The following is a 21,240-nucleotide window of genomic DNA, read 5'->3' on the forward strand; positions in this document are numbered from 1 at the left end:
GATGGAGGAGGTCAGTGCTTTCAGACCTGTTTCCAAACACAAATTGGGAAATTCAAACTCCTGGCGACATCCTTGTGCATTTCACACAGAACGGTGCACACAGAATGACGCTCTGCTTGGAGCAAACTTTCCCATTTTTATTTATCCCCTTTTATGTATCCCCTTTTATTTATCCCCTTCTGAAGCATGTGTCACTCCACTCCTGAGTGGAATTTATTTAAGGAATAAATTAATCTGACTGGACTCAAGGTCCTTTCTGAACAACTTCAGGTGCTTCACAGAATTGTAACTGCTCTACAAGCAACAGAACTTGCTCGGTTTACTCAACAAGCTCATCCTTCACCTTGAGGTGGTGTTTGTAATGAAGAAATTGCACAGATACCAGATTAACACCTGAATTTTGCAAATAAAACACCACAGGATGCTGTGTGCCACAGGAGAGAAGAGAATGGGGGGCCAAGGCCATTCCAGCTGCAGCAGCACTGCCAGCAGAGGCTACATGTGGTGAGTCATGGCTCATATTCTTTGTATCTTACTTTCATTTCCCAGAGCCAAGATAAAAATCTGTCTAAATTATTATAATTCTTAAGTAACTAAATAATACTTTTGCATTTGCTTAGGGTTTGGATTTTTTTTAGTATCTCCTTCTTAACCATGAATCTCTTAATTCAGTTGTTCTCTTTTGGCATTTTTTTTTCTACTTTGTATTTATCCTTGTAGGTATTATGCTAAATGTTTTCCCAGTAGTAAGTGATTTATAAGCAAAGTTTAATTGATCTATGCATGAAGTCTTAATATGGAGTGACTCTGTATTAACAAAGGGGCAATCCTAGCATAATTCTTCAGATGCATTTTTAGTACCAACAGCTATTATGTTAAAATCATTCGGCTTCATTAAGAATTTTTTCAAGGGCTGTAGAGGAAAAAAATTAAGCCTAAAAATTCCAGTGTCATTGACTAGTTCCTGTAAAACATTAACCAAAGTATTACACAACCTGGCCACTTTATGGTAAGTAATAGGAAGCCAAAGATTCAGTTATCAAAACAGTGTAGTTCTGTTGAAGAAAACAGGGCCATGTTGATTCATATCATAGAAGAATATACCTCAAATTGCTTAATTCAGCCCTTGAATGCTAAATACTTGCCTGAATCTCAAGGAAGATTCAAAAGCATCTTGCTGAATTCCTTTCACAATGTTTAAATACTCAGCAGTATAAATACTTAATTCATAATTCATAATTAGGGTGCAACATTAAAGGACTAATGCAAATTTTTGTCAGACCTTTCCACCATGAGGAGGGCTTGCATTTTGTTGTAGGATGTAGCAAGCAGTTAGAAAGTTATTTACCAAGAACTCCCTTGGTTGCTCCATACTGGGTATGGTGACAGCAATGACTTCATGGAAATTTCTATCAAGAGAGATGGCAGAGCCTGGGGCTCTTGCTTTGATTAAAAGACATCTTTGGAAAGCCTGCATCTTTTACAGCAGGAGTTACAACGATTGGTCCATTACTAATATGTGAGCATGGTAACCGAGGAAGGAAAATGCAAGGGCTCTGGGCCTAACACAGGGTACTCAAACAACCCTGGGATTTTTATTTTTCATCCCCTGAATTCCATGTTATTTGGAAGCATTTGGCTACATGCAACTGCCACCTTTGCGTAATACCCCAAAGGACAAATCCTTCAAAGAAAATCTTATCCTCAGGCTTTTTCATTCCAGTTCTTGGTGATAAGAGTCTTTCAGCTTTGAAATTACCTACATGAGGAGTAACAAACACCAAATGAACATGCCTCCTTCCCCTCATCTTTTGAAAATAATGAGAACTAATACTTTGTTAAATGATCTGAAGATTCAAATTCTCCTGCAAATAATACAAAGCCTTCAAAGTTTCTAATTAAAATAATGGCTAGAGAAAAATGTGACTGAGTTTCTAGCCAAAGAATTTTGTTCTCTCTCAATTGCTGTTTATGTTTGACATCAGGCTTATGTCTCTGCACTGTAGCCTAGTGACAGCTTTTCAAGTGGCCCTGCTGCCCCAAGCATGGTGCTGCCCCACACTGCCACCGGCTGTGTATCCCTGCGCGGCAGCTTGGTTCTGCCAGTCCCTTTTCCTGCTATGCACCATGTGGGACCTGAGCTGCTAATGCCATTTTGTCCCTTCACAACTACTTTTCTCCCTAAAATGTTCTGCCCTCTTCAACTGGTTTGTAACCCTTGTGCTTGTCACATTCTGCCTTTTACTCTTGTTCACTATCTTTCTCCCCCCTTAAGTCAGTCACTGCAGTGCTCCCTGAGACAGGCACAACTTGGACTCCTGCTTTCCCCCACACTGTCCCTTACTGTGGCTCATCCATTTAAAACAAGACTCTGAGCACTCTTAAAATTTGGCAGCAATGTGTTTTTCTCTTCCCTTTCCTGGGGTTGTACTTGTGATGGCACCATACATGACCAGTACCATGACCCCACAATGAAGAGAGGTCAACTCATTAGCTACATTTCAGACACCTTTCTTCAAGGGTTTCATTTCTGACCCTGCGATAAACTTGAGGGGATGGGGAAGATGACTGTTTACTTGGCTTCTCCAGTTCACTCATTGTCATCTCTCTTTTCTCCTGTTTTGGTTTTTTTTTTTTTTTTCGCAAGAGGCATCCCAGAATGGTGGACTACCAGCCCAGCAAATAATCATAGAATATCTTTGCGGACTTGCTTCCCCGTTTCTTTTTGTTAGGCAGCGTGATTCAGACACATAAGGCAGCACCATTACAGAGATGGTCACGCCAGGGTTTCAGCTCCACTTCTGAATTATATTGACTTTTTGCAGTCACACAACCTATGGCAGTCCTTACATAGACAGTCAAATTTCAGGAAACCTCTTTGTTTCAAGAAGTTAACCTGTGTCCCAGCATGAAAGACAACAATTAGAGCAGTGTTACTCTAATTTAGAGGTCCACCAAATGAGAGTGCAAGTCAATAGAACTAACAGCAAAATGGGGATATGCAAACAGAATTTGCTTTACAAGTCTGGATATGAACCCAGAAAAATTAACACAAAAGCAAATAAGTGTAGAATGCTAAAATACATCCCATGTATGCTCCTAGGCCAAATACCACTATTAACTTGTAGGGCACTTCAACTGCAGCAAGTAATACAGGAGTGTAGCATGAACTAGAAAGAAGGAATCATCCATTACAGCATATCTAATTCAGTTCTCTTTAAAAGAAACAAACACACCTGTGCTCTGTTGTGCTGTTATTTGGTGCTTTAGTATCTTTATTATGAAAGTAACATAAGAGAGGTCTCAGTCTATTTTTGCTTTCTGAGGTGGCTTGCAGTAGTTGCACAGATGGGTTAGTTCAACTGCTCTCCATAATCAAGGGTGTGATTGATGCTTCAGGATAGCCACCATGAGGGCTGCCAAGGGCATTCAGCAGGGCACAGGGTATGCTTTTTGTCTTGGAGACTGGACCCTTCTCTATCTGTGTTGCCATCCTACTCACTTGAAAAAACAGTTGTTAATTTAAAAGACAGAGATAGTTAAATTGATTTCTTGTAGCTTAGAAATTAACTAATAAAACTATTTTACCAAGACAAAAATCAGTAGAATTTTGCATTTTTATATATTATCTGATGCACCAACAATCAACTCAACCATGTAAAAGCCTTAACTCAGCACATACTTTAAAATATGGGGATAAATTTATTCACAGAGCAATTTCACTGAAGTTAAGATGCAAACATTAAAAAACCTTGTTGATCTAATGAAAGTGTAAAATACAGTATATAAAATCAAAAATTCTACAAAGGAAATTAACAGCTTTAGGTTTTCCAGGTGTTTCCTAGGCTTGTATAATTAAAAAATGCAAATGAACTGCTTAATGGATAAGACAGTGTTCCACAGAAGATAAAGAAAGCTGAACATATACCATCACATTCATTTTGCTTTGTTGCACCCAGTAAATAAAAAATGCATTGTTGTTTTCACCTTGGAGTCTAAATGCTAACTGCATTTGAGTAAAATAAAAAGAATTAAAGACAGCTGCAGGTAACCAATCTCTTCAATTTTACATATTCCAGACAACCTTTTATTGTGTTTTAATACGAGAATATTTTACTTATTGCAAAGTATCCTGCATAATACAGGTGCTCCGCTATAAAATCTTCTCTCTTACTTGTAATTCAGTCATTCTAAATTTAAAATACCAGTATACAGTACTAAAACTTCCAATTGAAGTTTAGTATAAAAATATCAGCACAAAAGTCCTTTTTAATACCTGTTTGTTGTGAGCAACCCAACTGCCTATTTAATTATTAATTGTTTTAGTATAATAATAGACTTTGCACCCCTACAGTTGCTAATTGATACCATCTCAGGTATTTTGATGAGATACGAAATACTAAGTAAGAAAACAGTAAGTATTCAAATGGTTAATTTGCTTAGTGTAGTAATAATAAATTAGTTTTTTGCATCTTCTTCAGTTCAAAATCCAGCTTTGAGACTGAGGAAGGCTTCACATCAATTAAATAAGAGTGGTCCTTTTAACCAGTAGCAGTTTGATTGCCAATGACTCGAAGAATCTCTTTATGAATGTTTGGTTCCTGTGTATTTATACTTGTATCACCCACTTGACCATCTTCATAACTAAAAAAAAAAAAAGGTACAGAAAATAATATATTAGTGTTTTATTAATCTATGTAAAAACAAAAAAAAAATCTCATTCTTTAAGTGCTTATTCCATATGTTCACATGTTTGTATTAAAGTGCTGGTCCTAAAGTCTGGAGAGTGGGAGGCTGCCATTGTCACTGAAACCCTGAGGCTGAATTAGCCACTAGGACACAAAGGGGAAAAATATTAGGTGAAAGGGGGAAATGATTACAGCACAGACAGGAAGCCTTTAATGAATTCCTCAGCTTAAATACACACAGCCAAACAGAAATAATGCTTCACAATACATGGACAGACTTACTATAGCATGAAGTGATGCCATTGAATAGGAAAATCATGAACTCTCTGTTCATTTGTATTAAAGGCATTTACTAAACTTCTGACACTAGCTTATCCATACATTTCTAGCACAAGTAAGTACAGTAAAAGAAAAAATGAAGGAATACTGAACAGAATTAGGAAGAAATGTCTTTTATCTACTTTAATTACAACTATTGGAGGGAACATAAGAAAAAGGTCTAGTATGAAGTTGAATGTTAAGAAAAGCTTTGTACTCACACAAAGAAAAATCTTGTACACACGTGATCCGTGTTGGGAACTACCCATATCTCCCCATGTTTGTGCAGATCAGGTGAGGTTATCACTATCAGAGAAAGAACAAATTTCATAGTGATGAAAACATGCCTGGAAAACACTGCTCTAAAAGATTTTGTGTTTTATATATTTAAAATTGCCTTTTGGGAATGTGTGACTTTCCTCTACATGTCTGTGCTACAGTGCAGATTTTGAGTTGGCTGCTAGTACAAAAAGGGAGATGAACTTGATTCTTAGTTCCAAAATACACTTTTCCAAAAACACAAATGTTTGATGTACGGGAGAAAGTTGTTAAACTGAATGAAAGCTTAAAAATGTACTTATTAAAACCTGAATTTAAAAAGCCATAGGGCTGTTAAAGATGATCTGAGACATCAAATCAGCACTTGGAACAGATTTGTATTCAGTGACGGCTGATCTGAAACCAAGACGCTTAAGACAAAGCCTGAAACTGCTATACGTGGGATGTGCAATAAATATTTAAAACAAATAGCAATTATGACTCAAGTGGTTCAAAAAGCTTGCCAAAACTTGCTCTACATATTTGATGATAGGTTGTTTACTAGCAGAATGAGAACAGCACAGGAAAGAAAACTTTTTATTGCTAATTAGGAGCTATACCATCAATCCACATTTGAAGGTATCTAAATGCACTTGAAGAGCATCTTTCTAGACAAGTTGTTGAGCTGTGAGATGAGGAGGTTCATGGAGCGGAGGGTGAAGAGTTGGCTGAGGGACTGAACCCAAAGGGTTGTAGTGAATGGGGCAACATCTGGTTGGTGACTGGTCACACAAGAAGTTGTTCCTCAGGGCTCCTTTCCAGTTCTCTTCTGTGTATTTATCCACCATCTACATGCAACAGGTGAGGGCATGACTAGCAGGTTTGCTGATGATGCAGACTGGGAGGTGCTGTGGATTCCCTTGAGGGACAAGAGGCCTTGCAGAGGGATCTGGATAGGTTGGAGCACTGAGCAATCTTAAATGGGGTGAAATGGGTCAAGTCCAAATGCTGCATTCTGCACCTGGGAAGGAGAAGCACCGGGCACAGGGGTGAAGTGGGAGAAGGGTGGCTCAGGGTGGGTCAGCAGAGCCCGGGCAGCCCCAAGGACAATCCCCATCCCAGAGCGCCCAGCACGGCACAGCCGGCCCAGGGACGGGATGGTCCCGCTGGGCTCAGCCTCGGGATGGCCTCACCTGGGGCCTGCTGGGCCCTGCAGGTGGAGAAGGATGGAAAGGTCCTTCTGTGTGTCCTGAGGAGGGAAACAGCTGGTGGGGGGGCTGGAAAACATGTCCTGTACGCTAATGGAGGGGTTTGGCTTGTCTGGTTCAGAGAAAAGGAGGCTGAGGGTGATCTCACCACTCTGTAGCTTCCTGAGGAGGGGAAGGGCACAGGGAGGTGCTGAGCTCCTCTCCCTGGTATGCAGTGACAGGATGTGTGGGAATGATTCAAAGCTGTGCTGGAGGAGGTTTGGACTGGACATTTCAAAGCATTTCTTTACGAAGAGTGTGCTATGCTGGGTTGGACTGAGGTGGAATTAATTTTCTTCTCAGTGATGGGCAGGGGCCAGTTTTTGGATTTGTGCTGAACACAGTGTTGATAGCACAGAGATGTTTTTGTTACTGCTGAGCAGGGCTCAGACAGAGCCAGAAAAGGCCTTTCCTGATTCTCACACTGCCACACTCCTGGAAAGCTGGGGATTCATGGGAGGTTGGGAGGAGACACAGCCGGGACAGGTGACCCAAACTGACCAAAGGGATACTCCAGACTATGTGACATCATGCTCATACAAAGCATGAGGGAAAAGCATGAGCATACAAAGTGAGGGAAAGAAGGAGGAAAGGGGAGCGATGTTGTTGGTCTTCCCAAGTAACCTATACATGTGATGGGGCCGGGCTCTCCTGGAGATGGCTGAACAGCTCTGTTGGAAGCAGTGACTTAATTCCTTGTTTTGCTTTGCTTGTGTGCAGGGCTTTTGCTTTCCCTATTAACCTGTCTTTATCTCAACCCATGAGCTTTCGGGCTTCTGCCCTTTGGACTCTCTCCCCAGCCCTGCTGGGGGAAAGTGAGTGAGTGGCTCTCCTGTGCTTGGATGCTGGCTGGGATTGAACCGTAACAGCTGGTCAGACTCTGGATTCCTACAGAGTGCTCGGTGTGCCCAACCTGTCAGTGTTTAAGAGGCATTTAAACATTGCTCTTAATTACGTGCAGCCCTGAATTGGTCAGGATTGGACCTGGGTGACAGTTGTCAGGCACTGAAATAGCCTGGTTTATTTTATTTTAAAACTAGCATATCTGCATGCATATTCAATTTTGATACTATTTCTTTTGTGAATTGCAATTTTTAACAAACATTCCTTGCAATTAGTTTTACATAAAACCTTTATTAACAATCTCCCCTAAACCACCTTCTTACACAGAGAAATGAATATGAAAGCTTAGAAATGTATTTTACCAAATATTTAAAATTGACTGCTATAAAATTGGTAATCCATTAATAAGTGCAAGGAAAGAACAACATGGATGAAAAAGTCCTTGTGAAAGATATAATTTTCATTTAAAAATTCAGGCATTAAAGGCCAAGTAATTAATATTGCTCTGTATGGAAGTTTTAGAACTAAAATTCTGTATATTTCTGTACAGTTCAAATTGCATTTTCATGTTGACTGACACATCCTTATTTCTGTACAGCTGAAAGATTTTATTTTGAAATACCATATTTTCCCACTTTTTTAAAACAAACAAATGCTCCAAACGATAGGCAAATTGGGTTAATATAATTTCTAAGACTAGCTCCTAACTACAAATGCACTTCTTATTCAAATGTCACAACTGGTTCTTAAAACCTCCTGAGGTTTCACTAGTTATTAACAGAATAGCCAATTCTTTCAAGAATGACTCTACTTGAGCATTAGATTTTAACTTCCCAAAATTTCTGAAATTTCAATCATCTGGTTGCCAGATGATCAGTATGCTTGTTCGAACAGTGAAAAATTGTTTGGAAATTCTATATGAAAAGGTGGGTTTTTTCTGACTTTCATGTGTTTAAAGCATTTTTCAAGAGTTACAAGAAGCCAGAGCTTCAAACAAAGGACACGACTTTGGTTTTCTTGATGGTTTAGGAAGAGGATCACATTTGAAACACAGACCAGATGATCAGTCACTACATGTAAATGATATTCCATGACAATTCAGCATCTGCTACAGGTTCTGTTCAAAGAGGGGAAATGTTCTTACTGAAGCATAAAGGTCAGCTGTTGAGCAGGTACTCCTACGCCTACCAGGAGTTTCTTACCTAAACAACCAACTAAAGCTCCCACTGATTTGCAGCCTGTACCCTGTGCATCCTGTGGCCATGACTAAAACAGCTTCACAAGGGCTTTCAGCTTACCTTCACATAAGGCTATGCATTTTAAGTTACGGCTTTGCAAAAATTGTGACTGCTGTCCTTTCTTCTGCGACTGAGATGTAAAAAAGTGAGAAAATAGAATTAGTGCAGTAAAACAAACAGAGACAAAAAGCAACAAAGAAGACAGCTGCTATTTTAAGTGATTTATTAATGAAAAAAGGTAGAGGCAGTCTTTCTAAAATGTCTCTATTTTATTTCTAAACGTAATAGAATTTATAAAAAAATAGAATTTATAAAAAAAGCCCCTCTTACTTATTTACATTATAGTAGGAGATATTTGAACTCCTTTATCCAGAAAAATACCTAAAACTGCCTAATTATTACAAAATTAAAAATATTACCAGAATATCAGTGTTACTGATAAATAAATTGATATCAGAAATAAAGGAAAACAGGGGTAACGTTAGTCACTAATTCTTTGGTCACTACCCTGATATTTTATTTGCCTTCCTGCTTCTGAGAGCTTCTACTGGGATGTGCCAATCTACCTTCAAAGCCAGATTATTCTGTAATTTCTGTGTGCTAATCATGGAGAAAGATATAAGATAGTTTCTTGAAATTTAGCCCTATGCACAGATGCTGTGAGTTTGCTTTAGATACAGCAGAATTGTAATGGTTCAACATGCAAAATTTGTGAAAAAAAAAACATTACTTGCTATAAATTAAATTCTACTCATTTCCCAGCAATAACCATTCTCAATTTCTTTTGAATCATTTTGGAAGTCTTAAACTCAGAATGCAAGGGGTTGCTAGGAGCCATAATGCAACATGTATTTCATCTTCATTCTCTTCCTAAATTCTTCTGCTTGGAATAGAACGGCACAAGGTCTGCAATATGCTCCGTAAATTTTTACTAGAGCAGTTGGACTGTATTTGCTACTTGCAGTCTCGGAAGTTGTTGATCTCATTCAATGCAATAACACTGAGAAGTTGCACAAAGGAAATATTACCTCTCTTTCAGTTACTGAGTTCCCAACAATAAATCCCACAAGTCTTCCAGGGACAGTTGATGTACCATACCTGTGATGTATTACTGCCCTTACTGCCTGAAGCTGGTTCATCTTTAGCTGACACCTTCTGCTGCTTCTTGTTCATCCCTAGAAATATTAAAATAATGTAAGATAACTTGGTCTATAAATACCATAAAAAGCAGAGTTCAGTATGAGAATGGAAGAGGTAGCACAGTGAGAATCACAGTCTTTTGCATGGCACTCAAAAAGCTGGTTAACTCTTTCACAGAATATCACAATATAAATCCTGTAAATTACAGGTACCTCTGCATGTATTGCAAAGACTTTAGCAAAGTCAAGTTAGCACTGATTAGGAGCAAAAGAGGATAAACCTGAGCTTAAACACCACTGAATTCAGATCAGGAATATTCTTATGAGGTGACTTAATGGGGTTGTAGGTCAGCATGTCCTCAGTCCACTTGACTCTATTCAGGCTGAAATAAAAATCTGATTACTGTGGGTGGGAAGGCAAAAATCTTGAGAGAAAGAACTTTAGATATACATCTTTAGCACTTTATGGAACTTTATTAAAAGTCTAATTAATTTGTATGAGTAGGCAATTTAAGTTTTGAAATCTACCTTGGTTTGATCTCCTTATCGACCCGTAAAATACTAAATTATTAGTCAGTCACATTTGATCTGATTCCATCTCAGAAACTGAAACATCTACATTTGTGCCTTAGATTTCATTCATATCCCTCATGTTGGTTTATATAAAATTCGTGTTTTGCATGATACAGTGGGCTTCCTTGAGTTTCCAGCATCCTGTATTTCACAGAATCATGGAATAGTTTGGGTTGGAAGGGACCTGAAAGATCATCTCATTCCAACCCCTCTGCCATGGGTAAGGACACCTTCTGCTAGACCTGGTTGCTCTGAGACCCATCTAACCTGACCTTGAACACTTCCATTATTCGGCACTTTGCAAATATGGTTGAATTATGGGGAAGTTTAACTCTTTGAAGGAACAGAATGTGTAGGACTCCATGGATTTTATTGGCCTCAAGGATTACACACTTCAGTGGAACACAAGCCTCCTTTCTGGAAGAGACAGGATGGAAGGGGCCAAGACAGGCAGAGAGAGGAGCAATAGCACATTGAAGTTGACAAAACAGTATTGTCCAAAAAGAAAGACATTTTGTTAGATACGGATACTTCCACCAGCATATTTAGTGAGACCTAAGATGCCTTCATACTCATGTAATCTCTGACAAGCTAAAAGTACATCTAGAGATAACTGATGTTGAAGTCCTCAAATAGTAGCTCAAAAAGCTGAGCTCCTAAAACACGGCCTAGAAACACTGAGTATCAGAAAGCAAACTAAAACTCTCAGAATCATCTACATGCCCACAAACACACAATAAACTATATACCTGCACTTTCATATGAGAGGAAATAGTAAATACTACATACCTAAAGAAAAAAGTCACCATATTTTAAAATCCCTTTAATTTCTCAATGTACATAACCAACTGTCTTGTTTTTAATGCTTTTATTATTTTAATGCTTTTGTTTATTATTTAATTCTTACATGGAAAATTCTGCACAAATCACTTTAGGATTCACTAGTGGGACAAATTATGTTCCTTCTCAGGCTAAAATAAACACACTGAACTGCACCTTCTAATGTAATCTTGACATGGTGATACTTGGGAACACTCTTAAATATACAGCGTTGAGCATGTCTTTTTGTCAAATGAACTTGTAAAAGACCATGAATTCATAGGTGAAGTTAGATGGAACTTAGGCAGGTATTGACAAAAATCACAAAGTTGGATTTCAGCTGAATCATCAAGACCTACTACATATACCATTCAGTATTAGCTAATATTTACTTCAAGCACAGTTTAAGAATTCTAGGTACCTTGAAAAATAAGGACAGTGTTTAATGAGGTAATTTTCTATTATCTTATTATTTATATTAAAAAAATTCTCTTTTTTGAATAAATTTAATCACAGTCAACAAAGATTAAATTGAATATAATGTTTTAAACAGCAAAGCTGTAAGAAGAAGCAGCAGAATAAGATACACTGCTATATTTGTCCAACTTTAGAGTGATTTATAAATGTCACCTGAGTAACCAAATGATATGCTTGACAATGGACTAAGGTAGATTCCACTTCCAAACATTGCACCATGGAGCTGAAAAAGAGCAGAGTGATTACTTAGCATTAATTTGGTTACCTGGAAAAAATAATAATAATTACAGGAACAGGTCATAGCACATCTACCCACCCTACTAATTTATTCCAGGTAATTAAAAATGTTCAAAGAAGTATTTAAAAAAAAAAAACAGATGCCCACACAAAATTTTACATAATACTTATACATAAAATTGTGGTTTCTGTTTTTAAACCTAATATTACTATAGAGGAAGTCTACAAGAGTGTTTTCGTACCTGACCAAATATGCCCTGGGATCCTCTTCCAAGGTACATGGACAGCTCTGGGGAGAGCTGCCAAAACCACAATGCTAAAATACTCTGCATTAGAGCTCCCTAGTCCCTCTGTAGTGCCTACTTTGCTCTGCAATAGTGGTCTCCTGATGATTCATTGTGAGAAGTTTGCATTAGATCCCTTATGGCCAGCACACTTCATGCTTCCGTTCCCAAAGAAATCAGAGGGGCAGAGTAAGTGCTGCAAGCCCCGTTCCTGTAACTCTAGCATGTTTCTGGACCCTATGACACGGAGACAGTTTAGGCAGCTCTGAGTTTCACTTGCAACTGCTTTTAGGCAGTACCAAGTAAAGCCTCCTAGAGGTGCTGCTCTGCAACGTAAAACTGAAACACTGATTCCCACAAAGAGTTTTCTAGATGTTTTAGCAGACACATTGCTTCATCTTAATTGCATCAGAAAAGTACTTTTCCCAGGAAACAAGATGGTATTTGAAATTATCCCTTCTTCTAGCTATATGGCTACCAGAATGAAACCCCCTGAAACCTTGCCAAAGCTAGTATGTAACCAAGTATGCACTGGTTAGCTATAATCTATTTTGTTTATTTACCTGCAGCCTCGTATTGGAAGCAACAACTAAGCCGTTCCTCAGGATGGAATGCCAATTTTCAATGTGTGAACCACTGAATAAAATGAAAAAGGAAGTGGTAAAATTCACAGTGTAAAATGCAAAAATTACATCAGAAATCCTTTAAAATACTAGATTCACAGCTGCAAACCTCAAATGCCAGAAGTAAAAAAAATAGCATGGCATTTCAATAACCTTTGTTTATTAGGAATATATGTACTCACTGAAATGCAAAGGTACTTCCGTAGAGATTTTTAGCAGCTCGGAAATTGGATTCTTTGGCTGGTGGACTGCTGAGAAGAAGGAACTGGTGGGGAGTGTGCATAAACTTCAGTTGCTGTAAAATGTAAGAGTGCACATGTGAAAAGAAGTTGATTAATATGAAAGTACTGTAATTCCCTGATGGCAATCCTTAAGATACCATACTTTTCCACACCATACATGACTGTATCTAAGTAACTACATGAATTAAGTTGAAACTGGTCTCACTTCCACAGTTTCAAGCTGAGATCAAATAGTAAGAATGAATTTCAGTTTATGAAACAAATGGAAGTTTTTGGAAACTAGATTCCAATTGAAAATGGGTTTAGTAGCTAAATTGAAAAATTTCATCATAGTATTCTATAAGAGCTGACCTATTTTCCAAGGTTATTTGGAAGGCTGCACATTACTGTGCCCTTAATCAGAGGTTACTTATATGTGGATCTCCTGATACAGCATGTTTGTATGCACTGCTTTCTGTACAGTTCTGCATCTAATATTCTATATGGTAACAGAACAAAAAGTGATGTTTTTATCACCTAATCCCAGAAGATTGCAAGGTAGACACCTGAATGTGAGCTACTCACCTCAAATAGGTTTTTTATGAACATTATTCCCTTGACCTATTTCAGATATTCACGTTTCTAAAATCAGGACCTAAAACTGCCTTGTCTATTAAAGGAGTCCATGCAATCAGTTTGAATGCAGACAACTACATTTTGCTAGTAAACTCCCACCTAAAATGCTAATGCATGCCATAAAAAAAAATCAGAATAAGAAAACCCACAGACACTTACTCTATTCACCGGTAGCTTCACAATATGCGATCTATTACTAGAAATAACCCTAAAATAAGAAACAGATATATTAGACATGGTAACCAAACCAAACTTAAAAATGTGTTATGAATGGCCATTACAAAGCATGCATCTTCAGGCCTCTAAACCTATCAGATGAAAGTAGGCCAAACCTTCACCAGAAAATGAGATCAGAGGACCCAGATGAGGTCCAGAAACAGTCCAGAATAGCTGCAGTTGAAAATACCAATGTTAATTAGCAGGCTGACTTTATACCACTTTACACTGGTCAAGTGATTATTCACTACAAATGATAATTTAATAATTATTATCTCATGTGAATTAACTTTATACCATTGTAGAAGAGGATGGGCAAGCGGGTCTTGTTTATCCATCTGCTTCTTTATTTCCAAGTAAGGTGCCTAGAAAAGAGTAATTATGTTATTTCTAAGTTGAATTTTATATGTTACTTGCCCATGATTTCATCTATTAAAATGAATACATTATTAGGTTTAAATCACAGCTTTACTGATATACAGCATAGTAGAGTTTATAAATGTGTTTTGACAACAAGAATTAATATAGTGATTATTGTCCCTTGACTAAGATAATAAGCATATAATTAGCATCAAAATGACTATATTATAGCAAACATTGGTGATCACAGGGAGAATAGAAGAAGACATCTATTTTTGTGTGGCTCTTGATTAAGAAATTTGGACTTCACAAAATTAGGTGTCTCAAAGAAATCCAAACTAATCCATTTGGTATTTTCAATTGTTTCAAGGTATAAATACCATGTCATATTATAATATCTCTGAAAACTGTTCTTGATTTCAATCACAATGCAAAGCATCCCCTTAAATTCATTAGTCCAATAATTTTTTTAACATTTAAAAAAACCAGAATGGTAATTATATTTTATTTTTAAAAGACATCATAAAAAATTATAAGAACACCTGATTTTTAAAATTTTTACAAAATATCACACAAATTAATAAAAAAGGTGAATTTTAATTTTCAATTTATTTTATTCCTCTCTATACATTCTTCACTCAAGAATCTTAAAGTATTTTGTTAATACCGACAGCAAGATTGAAAACTGCTGTGAGGATGCATTTATATAGCCGTTGGAAAAGCAGATATATGGAAGAGATTTAAACAACAACTTATAATCAGCTGGGTTGTTTGAGAAAGGAACATAACAATAAACAGAAATACAACAATCATATATGAAAAATAATATGACAGTAAACCAAAGAGACCCAACCTGCCAAGTCCCCAACTATACTTAGTTGATAGAGAATTTTGCTATAATAGAAATAAATATCATGTCATTCAGAATTCCATTCAGAACATTGACATAACATCAATTTTTTTTTGCTTTGGAAGTAAAGTCTCTGGCTTTGATATTTCCAGAAATGCAGCAGTTGGTGGTTACCTCATTACAATGTCTCGTTCTGCTGTTATTATCTCTTATTTAAACTTCAAAAGATCTGAGTTCTACTTCATTACTTTTATTTAACTGGCATTAGGGATAGGTTTGTTATCTTGAACAAACATTTCAGTATCATTACAGTTTTATAGGAAAGAAATGGTACTATTGACTTCCCAAGCCATCACAGGCACGCAATACAAACATCTTTCAAGTTCTAGAAACAGTGATTAAGTTAGGTGAATATTTTTACATTTACCTGTGTCATCTCTCTGATGGAAGTGATACTGTCCAATGCTTTCATGACTCGGTCATAGTTCTTCTTCTGATGTGGCATAAAATACACAAATAAGTTCAAAGATTATTAGTATTTGGCTCTAAAATACTGAATTCTTTGTGTAGAAAACCAAAGCTAGAGAAATGTTCAGCAAATCAATTCTTTCGAACACTAAAACCAAGTGATGACAAAATTAAAGGTAGCTACTTACCCTAGGGTTAAAGGCCAGCATCTGAGGATCATTAGGATCAACTACAGAAGGATATGGCTCAAAAATGACAACTTTCCTAGGTGATTCTAATGCAGACCGACACATAGATACTAACAGATCAACGACCTGGGGATAAAGAAAGACATATTTATTATGTTTATTCAAAATAAGTACTTTTATAGTATATCTTCCAGGCTGCCTTTTTTTACATGTTATAGATATATTGTCTTTCATTGTTGCCTATATTGCCCAAACTGTGTTATTTACAGGAGATAGTTCAGGACTAAATTTTTTCCACTGACTCAACAGAGTTTGGGTTAAGCTGTGGCATATTATTCCATGTGCACAGGACCAGTATCTGGTCCTAAAAGTATTATAACATCAAATATATTGCTTGAAGTATTGCTTTCTCTTGTGCACACATGGGAATTCCTGTATCAAATTTATTCACTAAGAAAATGAAATTGTGCTAGATCTGTGTATAGACACACCAGTAAAAACTTTGTTCAAGAACAAGGAATAGTCTGTCAAATTTGTACCACTTTCTGCTCTTCTCCTGAAGACTGTAATCACAGAAACACTTGAAAGCTTTGCTTCTGCTAAACCCAGAATACTGCAATGATTTAACAGTCATCTGCACAACTCACACTGGGGCATCCTCTTCTTTCGATCTTGTTATACAAAATTACAACACTTCTTTACGTATCTTTGAGTTTCACAATTTCTCCACAGGATTGTGCATGTATTGTGCACACAGATGTGTGTACATAAGTAAATACACCACTTAGACACAGAGTCCCATGTAATTGTTTCAAAATATGCAATTCAGAGGTTGAAAATAGAATACAGCAATAACAAAAATGCAAGAATGCAGCTTTTGGCAGCTGTGAAATATAAATCCAGCTCATAATGAAATCCAAAATCACTACATTAAAAAGTAGCTGCAGATTAACTCATTTCCTCATGTTTTTTCTGCACCTTCTGAAAACATTCCTGTGTGAAAACGACTTTTCTACAAAAGAAAGGAAAAGCTGAGACAAGCTGGAGTTAGTAGATATTCCTGGTTCCCCCCACAACTCTACATGGATCAGATCTCATCTCACAGCTCATGCTCATCTAGAAGATTTTCTACGTCTGTCATTGTACCTGACCATTTGGATGGAAAAAAATTATGGTCCTTTAGAGAACCAGAATGAAAATAAGAATAATGACGAAAGGGGAAAAACAACTGTGCTGTGGTGAGTCATATAGCTGCCATTCTCCTCCTCTGCTCCTTCAGCATTAATGGACAATTTTCTCCATCAGTTTTAATATATTCTGTTAGTTCCAGTTACTAAATATCTCACATATATTGAAAAATGAAATTACTTAAATAATGATCTCTTCCCCAATGGTTCTCTAATTACTTTCCAGTTTATGCTATGTGTATGTGAGAATAATGTTTTGAAATAGGGCATATGCACTAGCATTTACAAAGGAGATCAGCAGTCAGATCAGACAGTAGACTTGCCCCTGTGTAAATGTATTACCCAGAAATTGAGCATGAGTTCACGCTGCTTCTGAAAAGCACTTCTTAGTCTGCTGTCACAAAACACTCCTAGGGAAGAGCTGTTTGAGTCCCCAGAACTTTTAATGCAGAGACTCAAAGCTGTCTTGCTTTATGATTTACATGATGGGACACTGTCTTAAAACTGTCACAGTTCTACTCAGATACCATGCCTAAACCCTCCTTTAAACAAACTGTTGATGCCTAGATTGTTTCCAACTCTGCTTTTTTTTTTGCACTTGATTTCCCCTGAGGTCATTGTTTTGAGTTGAGGCAATGTAAAACAACTTAAACTGGGAGGTAAATCTAACAGAAACCCTATAATAGAGCCTTGCATGTGCATTCCTTGGGAATAGGAAGTGCTGTGGATCTAGCGGATGTCCTTAAAACTGGGTGTGAACTCCTCCTCAATCAGAGGTACTGAAGTAAGTAAGGATTAAAATAGTTGCATGAAGGACAAGACAACACTTGCTGATGACAATTCCTCTTATGACATCAATCCCTCAGACAGTGCCTCTCACTCTCAAGAGACTCTTTACAGGGAGTAGGAACTATCAAGAAATCAGTCATCTAATTTTCAAGCATTTTGCCTACATGACTAATACAAGGTAATCTGAGTTCAGGATGGAAAGTTTTGGAAAGTTTTAGAAAGTACAATCACTTATTATCAAGGAGAAGCCATTGGATTATTTGGAGTGCAAAGTGGAGTTGTGCACCTCAGGAAACTAGATGAAAGCACAAAAGACAAAAGAGGATATGACTTCTAATTATGGGAACTTGTATTTAGGCTTCTTCACTAGACAAAATGAATTGGAGGAGGATTAATCAGACAAAATGCAAACACCTACCTTTTACTAGTCAGCCTAAGCTTGCTAGGCTGTTGGAGAAATAACCTATATGCTGACAGACTATGCCGTGATTCACACTGTCCTAAACTAAAGACAAAAAAAGCTCAGATGGATCAAATTCTAGAATTGATAATTTTTTTTCTGCAAACAGGAATGGGGGGGGGTGCTCAGTCAGATCCAACAAAATGAGCTGGCTGCAATGCTATCACTAGAGTGAAACTTAACAGAATTTAGCTACCTAGGTCCAATGGGACAAAAGACAAAACTCCTTATCTAACTCTTTTAAGCACTCTTAAGGTTGTAATGGATTCAGAATTCTACAGTAAAGCTTGGTAAATGCAGAGGTACTCCAGAGATCTTCAGCAAACTGTGCACGTGCCTGCAACTCTGATACTTACATAAAACAGAGTAAGAGCTAACTAGGGCCACATCTCCTCTGCTTAGTCAGCTCTACTTAAAAAAGCTTATATCTAATTCTTGACTCATTTTAGGAAAGTGACCTTCCATCTGTTCAAAGACTTATTCAATAGGATCCCCTGGGAAACTGTTTTCAGGGATGAGGGAGCAGATCAGAGCTGGCAGATCTTTAAGAAATGCCTTCCATAGAGTGCAAGAGCTCTCAATCCCCATGTGTAGGAAATCAAGAAAGGAAGACAAGATGTCAGCATGGATGACTCCAGCCCTGCTGGTAAGACTAAAAGGAAAGAAGGAAATGCACAGGCAAGGGATGCAGGGATAGATATTCTAAGAAGAATATAGGGACGTAGCCTGCTTGTGTCAGGATGGGGTGAGAGAAGCCAAGGTGCAACTGGAGATGAACTTGACAAGAAATGCAAAGAATAATGAATAGGCTTCTGAAGGCATGTGAGACAGAAAAGGAAGGTCAAAGAACCCCTCTTTGAACACAACTGGCAAAATGGTAACTGCAGACATGGGAAGGCCAAGGAACTTGACAGCTCTTTGCTTGTCTTCACCAGAAGTCTCCCCTTCACACACCTCTTGAGCTGATGAAGCTAAAGAAAGAAAGCAGGGAAGCAAAGCCCTTCCCATTGCCAGAGAAGAATAAATTTGAGAGCCCCTGAGGTACGTGAACATAGAAAGGTCTATGGGACCTCATAAGATGCATCCCAGAATCCTGAGGGAACTGGCTGATAAAGTTGCCAAGCTACTGTCCATGCTAACTCAAAAGGCACAGCAGTCAGGTGAAGTTACAGTGATTGAAAAAAATGGAAATATTCCACCTATTTTTAAAAAGGGTAGAAAAGAGGGCCCTGGAAACTACCAACCTGTCAGCCTCACCTGGGAAGATCACAGAACAGCTCCTCCCAGAAGCTGTGCTAAGGCATGTGGAGGACAGAGAGGAGATTCATGACAGCCAGCACAGCTTCACTGAGGGCAAGTCCTGCCTGACCAACCCTGTGTCCTTCTGTGATGGAGTGACCACATCAGTGGACAAGGGAAAGGCTACAGATGTCATTTATATTCCATAAAGTCTTTAAAGTAGTCCCTCCCAATATCCTTATCTCTAAATTGGAGAGAGATCAATTAGATGGATGGACAGTTCTGTGGATAAGGAACTGGTTGCATAGTTTTATCCAGAGGTCAATGTCCTGATGGCCACTGATGATGACTGGTGTCCCTCAGGGAGCAATACTGGGACCAGCATTACTTAATGACATAGAGAGTGAGTTCAAGTGCTTTCTCAGCAAATTTGCATTTTACACAAGCTGAGTGGTGCAGCCGATGTGCCTGAAGGATGGGAAACCATCCAGAGGTACCTGTACCAGCTGGAGAAATGGGCCCATGGGAATCTTGCCAAGTTCAACAAATCCAAGGGCAAGGTGCTTCACCTGGGTCATGGTAACCCCTGGTATCAGCACAGGCTGGGCATGAACAGCCCCAGAGCAGCCCTGCCCAGAAGGACTTGGGGGTGATGTGGGTGAGAGGCTGCACATGCCCTGCCATGGCACTCACAGCCCAGAGAGCCAAACGTGTCCTGGGCTGCATCCAGAGCCCCGTGGGCAGCAGGGCAGGGAGGGGATTCTGCCCCTCTAACCTCATGAGAATCCACCTGATTTCTGTGTCCAGCTCTAGGGTCCCCAAGATAAGGAAGAGCTACACCTGTTGGAGCGAGTCCAGAGGAGGGCCACAAAAACAATCAGAAGACTGGAATGCCCTCCTGATGAAGACAAGCTGAAACAGCTGGGGGTGTTCAGCCTGTAGATGAGATGGCTTTTGGGAAGCCTTATTGCAGCCTTTCAGTACTTAAAGCGGGATGACAAGATAGGGAAAATCTTTTTAGCAGAACCTGCTGTGACAGGACCAGAGGTAAAGGTTTTACACTAAAGGAGGGTGATACAGACTAGAGATAAAGATTTTTACAGTGCAGGTGATGAAACACTGACATATGGTAGATGCCGGATCCTTGGAAACATGCAAGGTCAAGTCAGACAGGGCTCTGAGCAACCTGATCTAGTTGAAGTTGTCCTGGCTCATGGCAGGGCGTAGGACTGCATGACCTTCACAGCTCCCTTCCAACTCCAAATATTCTATGATTCTAAATGTACGCGTAATGTAACATGTGCCTGAATTAAAAAAATTAAATGCTCACAGGACTTCAGGCTGAGGAAGATGTGGGGCTTCATCTGCACACCTCCTTCCATTTCTTACAAGCCCAAACTATCATCCCAATACTTGGTATCTAGATATGACAAATCCAGTGGTCTTCAGACATCAGATGAAGAGCTGCTGTTCTGATTCCACAGTCATATTTTCAAGTGAGGAAGCTGATCTACACTGCTGCAACTTTCTGCCTTTGAGGATATGCTCATGGTTGTATTCAGGCACCTATCTGAATAGTTTACTTCCAGTGACTATACTCACTAGTGCTAATTAATGTTAAATAAACGGAAGGTTTGTTCTTCCAAAAAACCCATGCTGTTTACTATGTAGAAGCACAGTAACCAGAAAATTGGACACAAATGCACTTTTCCTTAAGATCTGCAGGCTTTTGTACCTTAATTTTAAATAGGATCTTAAATAGGGAACTTAAATGTAAGATCTTTTAACTTCTGTTTTTAATGAAACATTAGGTTAGTGATTTGGAAGTGTAATTTAAAATACTTTCAGAAAATAATGATAGGATTATAACTACATAAATAAC

At 38.3% G+C, this 21,240-nt stretch overlaps 1 protein-coding gene across 2 annotated transcripts in view; it reads right to left on the reverse strand.

Annotated features, from left to right (window-relative positions):
• Positions 1–3,242: 3,242 nt before the first annotated feature.
• The window catches only part of PARP8 (poly(ADP-ribose) polymerase family member 8), a 114,834-nt gene continuing 96,836 nt past the window's right edge, over positions 3,243–21,240 (reverse strand). For both annotated transcript variants that reach the window (XM_030237023.2, XM_050987092.1), the window contains 11 exons: positions 15,684–15,809; positions 15,455–15,520; positions 14,115–14,182; positions 13,761–13,809; positions 12,927–13,039; positions 12,685–12,757; positions 11,754–11,823; positions 9,691–9,767; positions 8,653–8,722; positions 5,228–5,312; positions 3,243–4,644 (listed from right to left, as the gene is read on the reverse strand). In XM_030237023.2, coding sequence (XP_030092883.2) covers positions 4,542–4,644; positions 5,228–5,312; positions 8,653–8,722; positions 9,691–9,767; positions 11,754–11,823; positions 12,685–12,757; positions 12,927–13,039; positions 13,761–13,809; positions 14,115–14,182; positions 15,455–15,520; positions 15,684–15,809 — 900 coding nt within the window. In that variant the 3' untranslated portion in view covers positions 3,243–4,541. The remainder of the gene's footprint in view (positions 4,645–5,227; positions 5,313–8,652; positions 8,723–9,690; positions 9,768–11,753; positions 11,824–12,684; positions 12,758–12,926; positions 13,040–13,760; positions 13,810–14,114; positions 14,183–15,454; positions 15,521–15,683; positions 15,810–21,240) is intronic.

Source organism: Serinus canaria, chromosome Z (assembly GCF_022539315.1).
Source record: "Serinus canaria isolate serCan28SL12 chromosome Z, serCan2020, whole genome shotgun sequence".
NCBI classification, from domain to species: Eukaryota; Metazoa; Chordata; class Aves; order Passeriformes; family Fringillidae; genus Serinus; species Serinus canaria.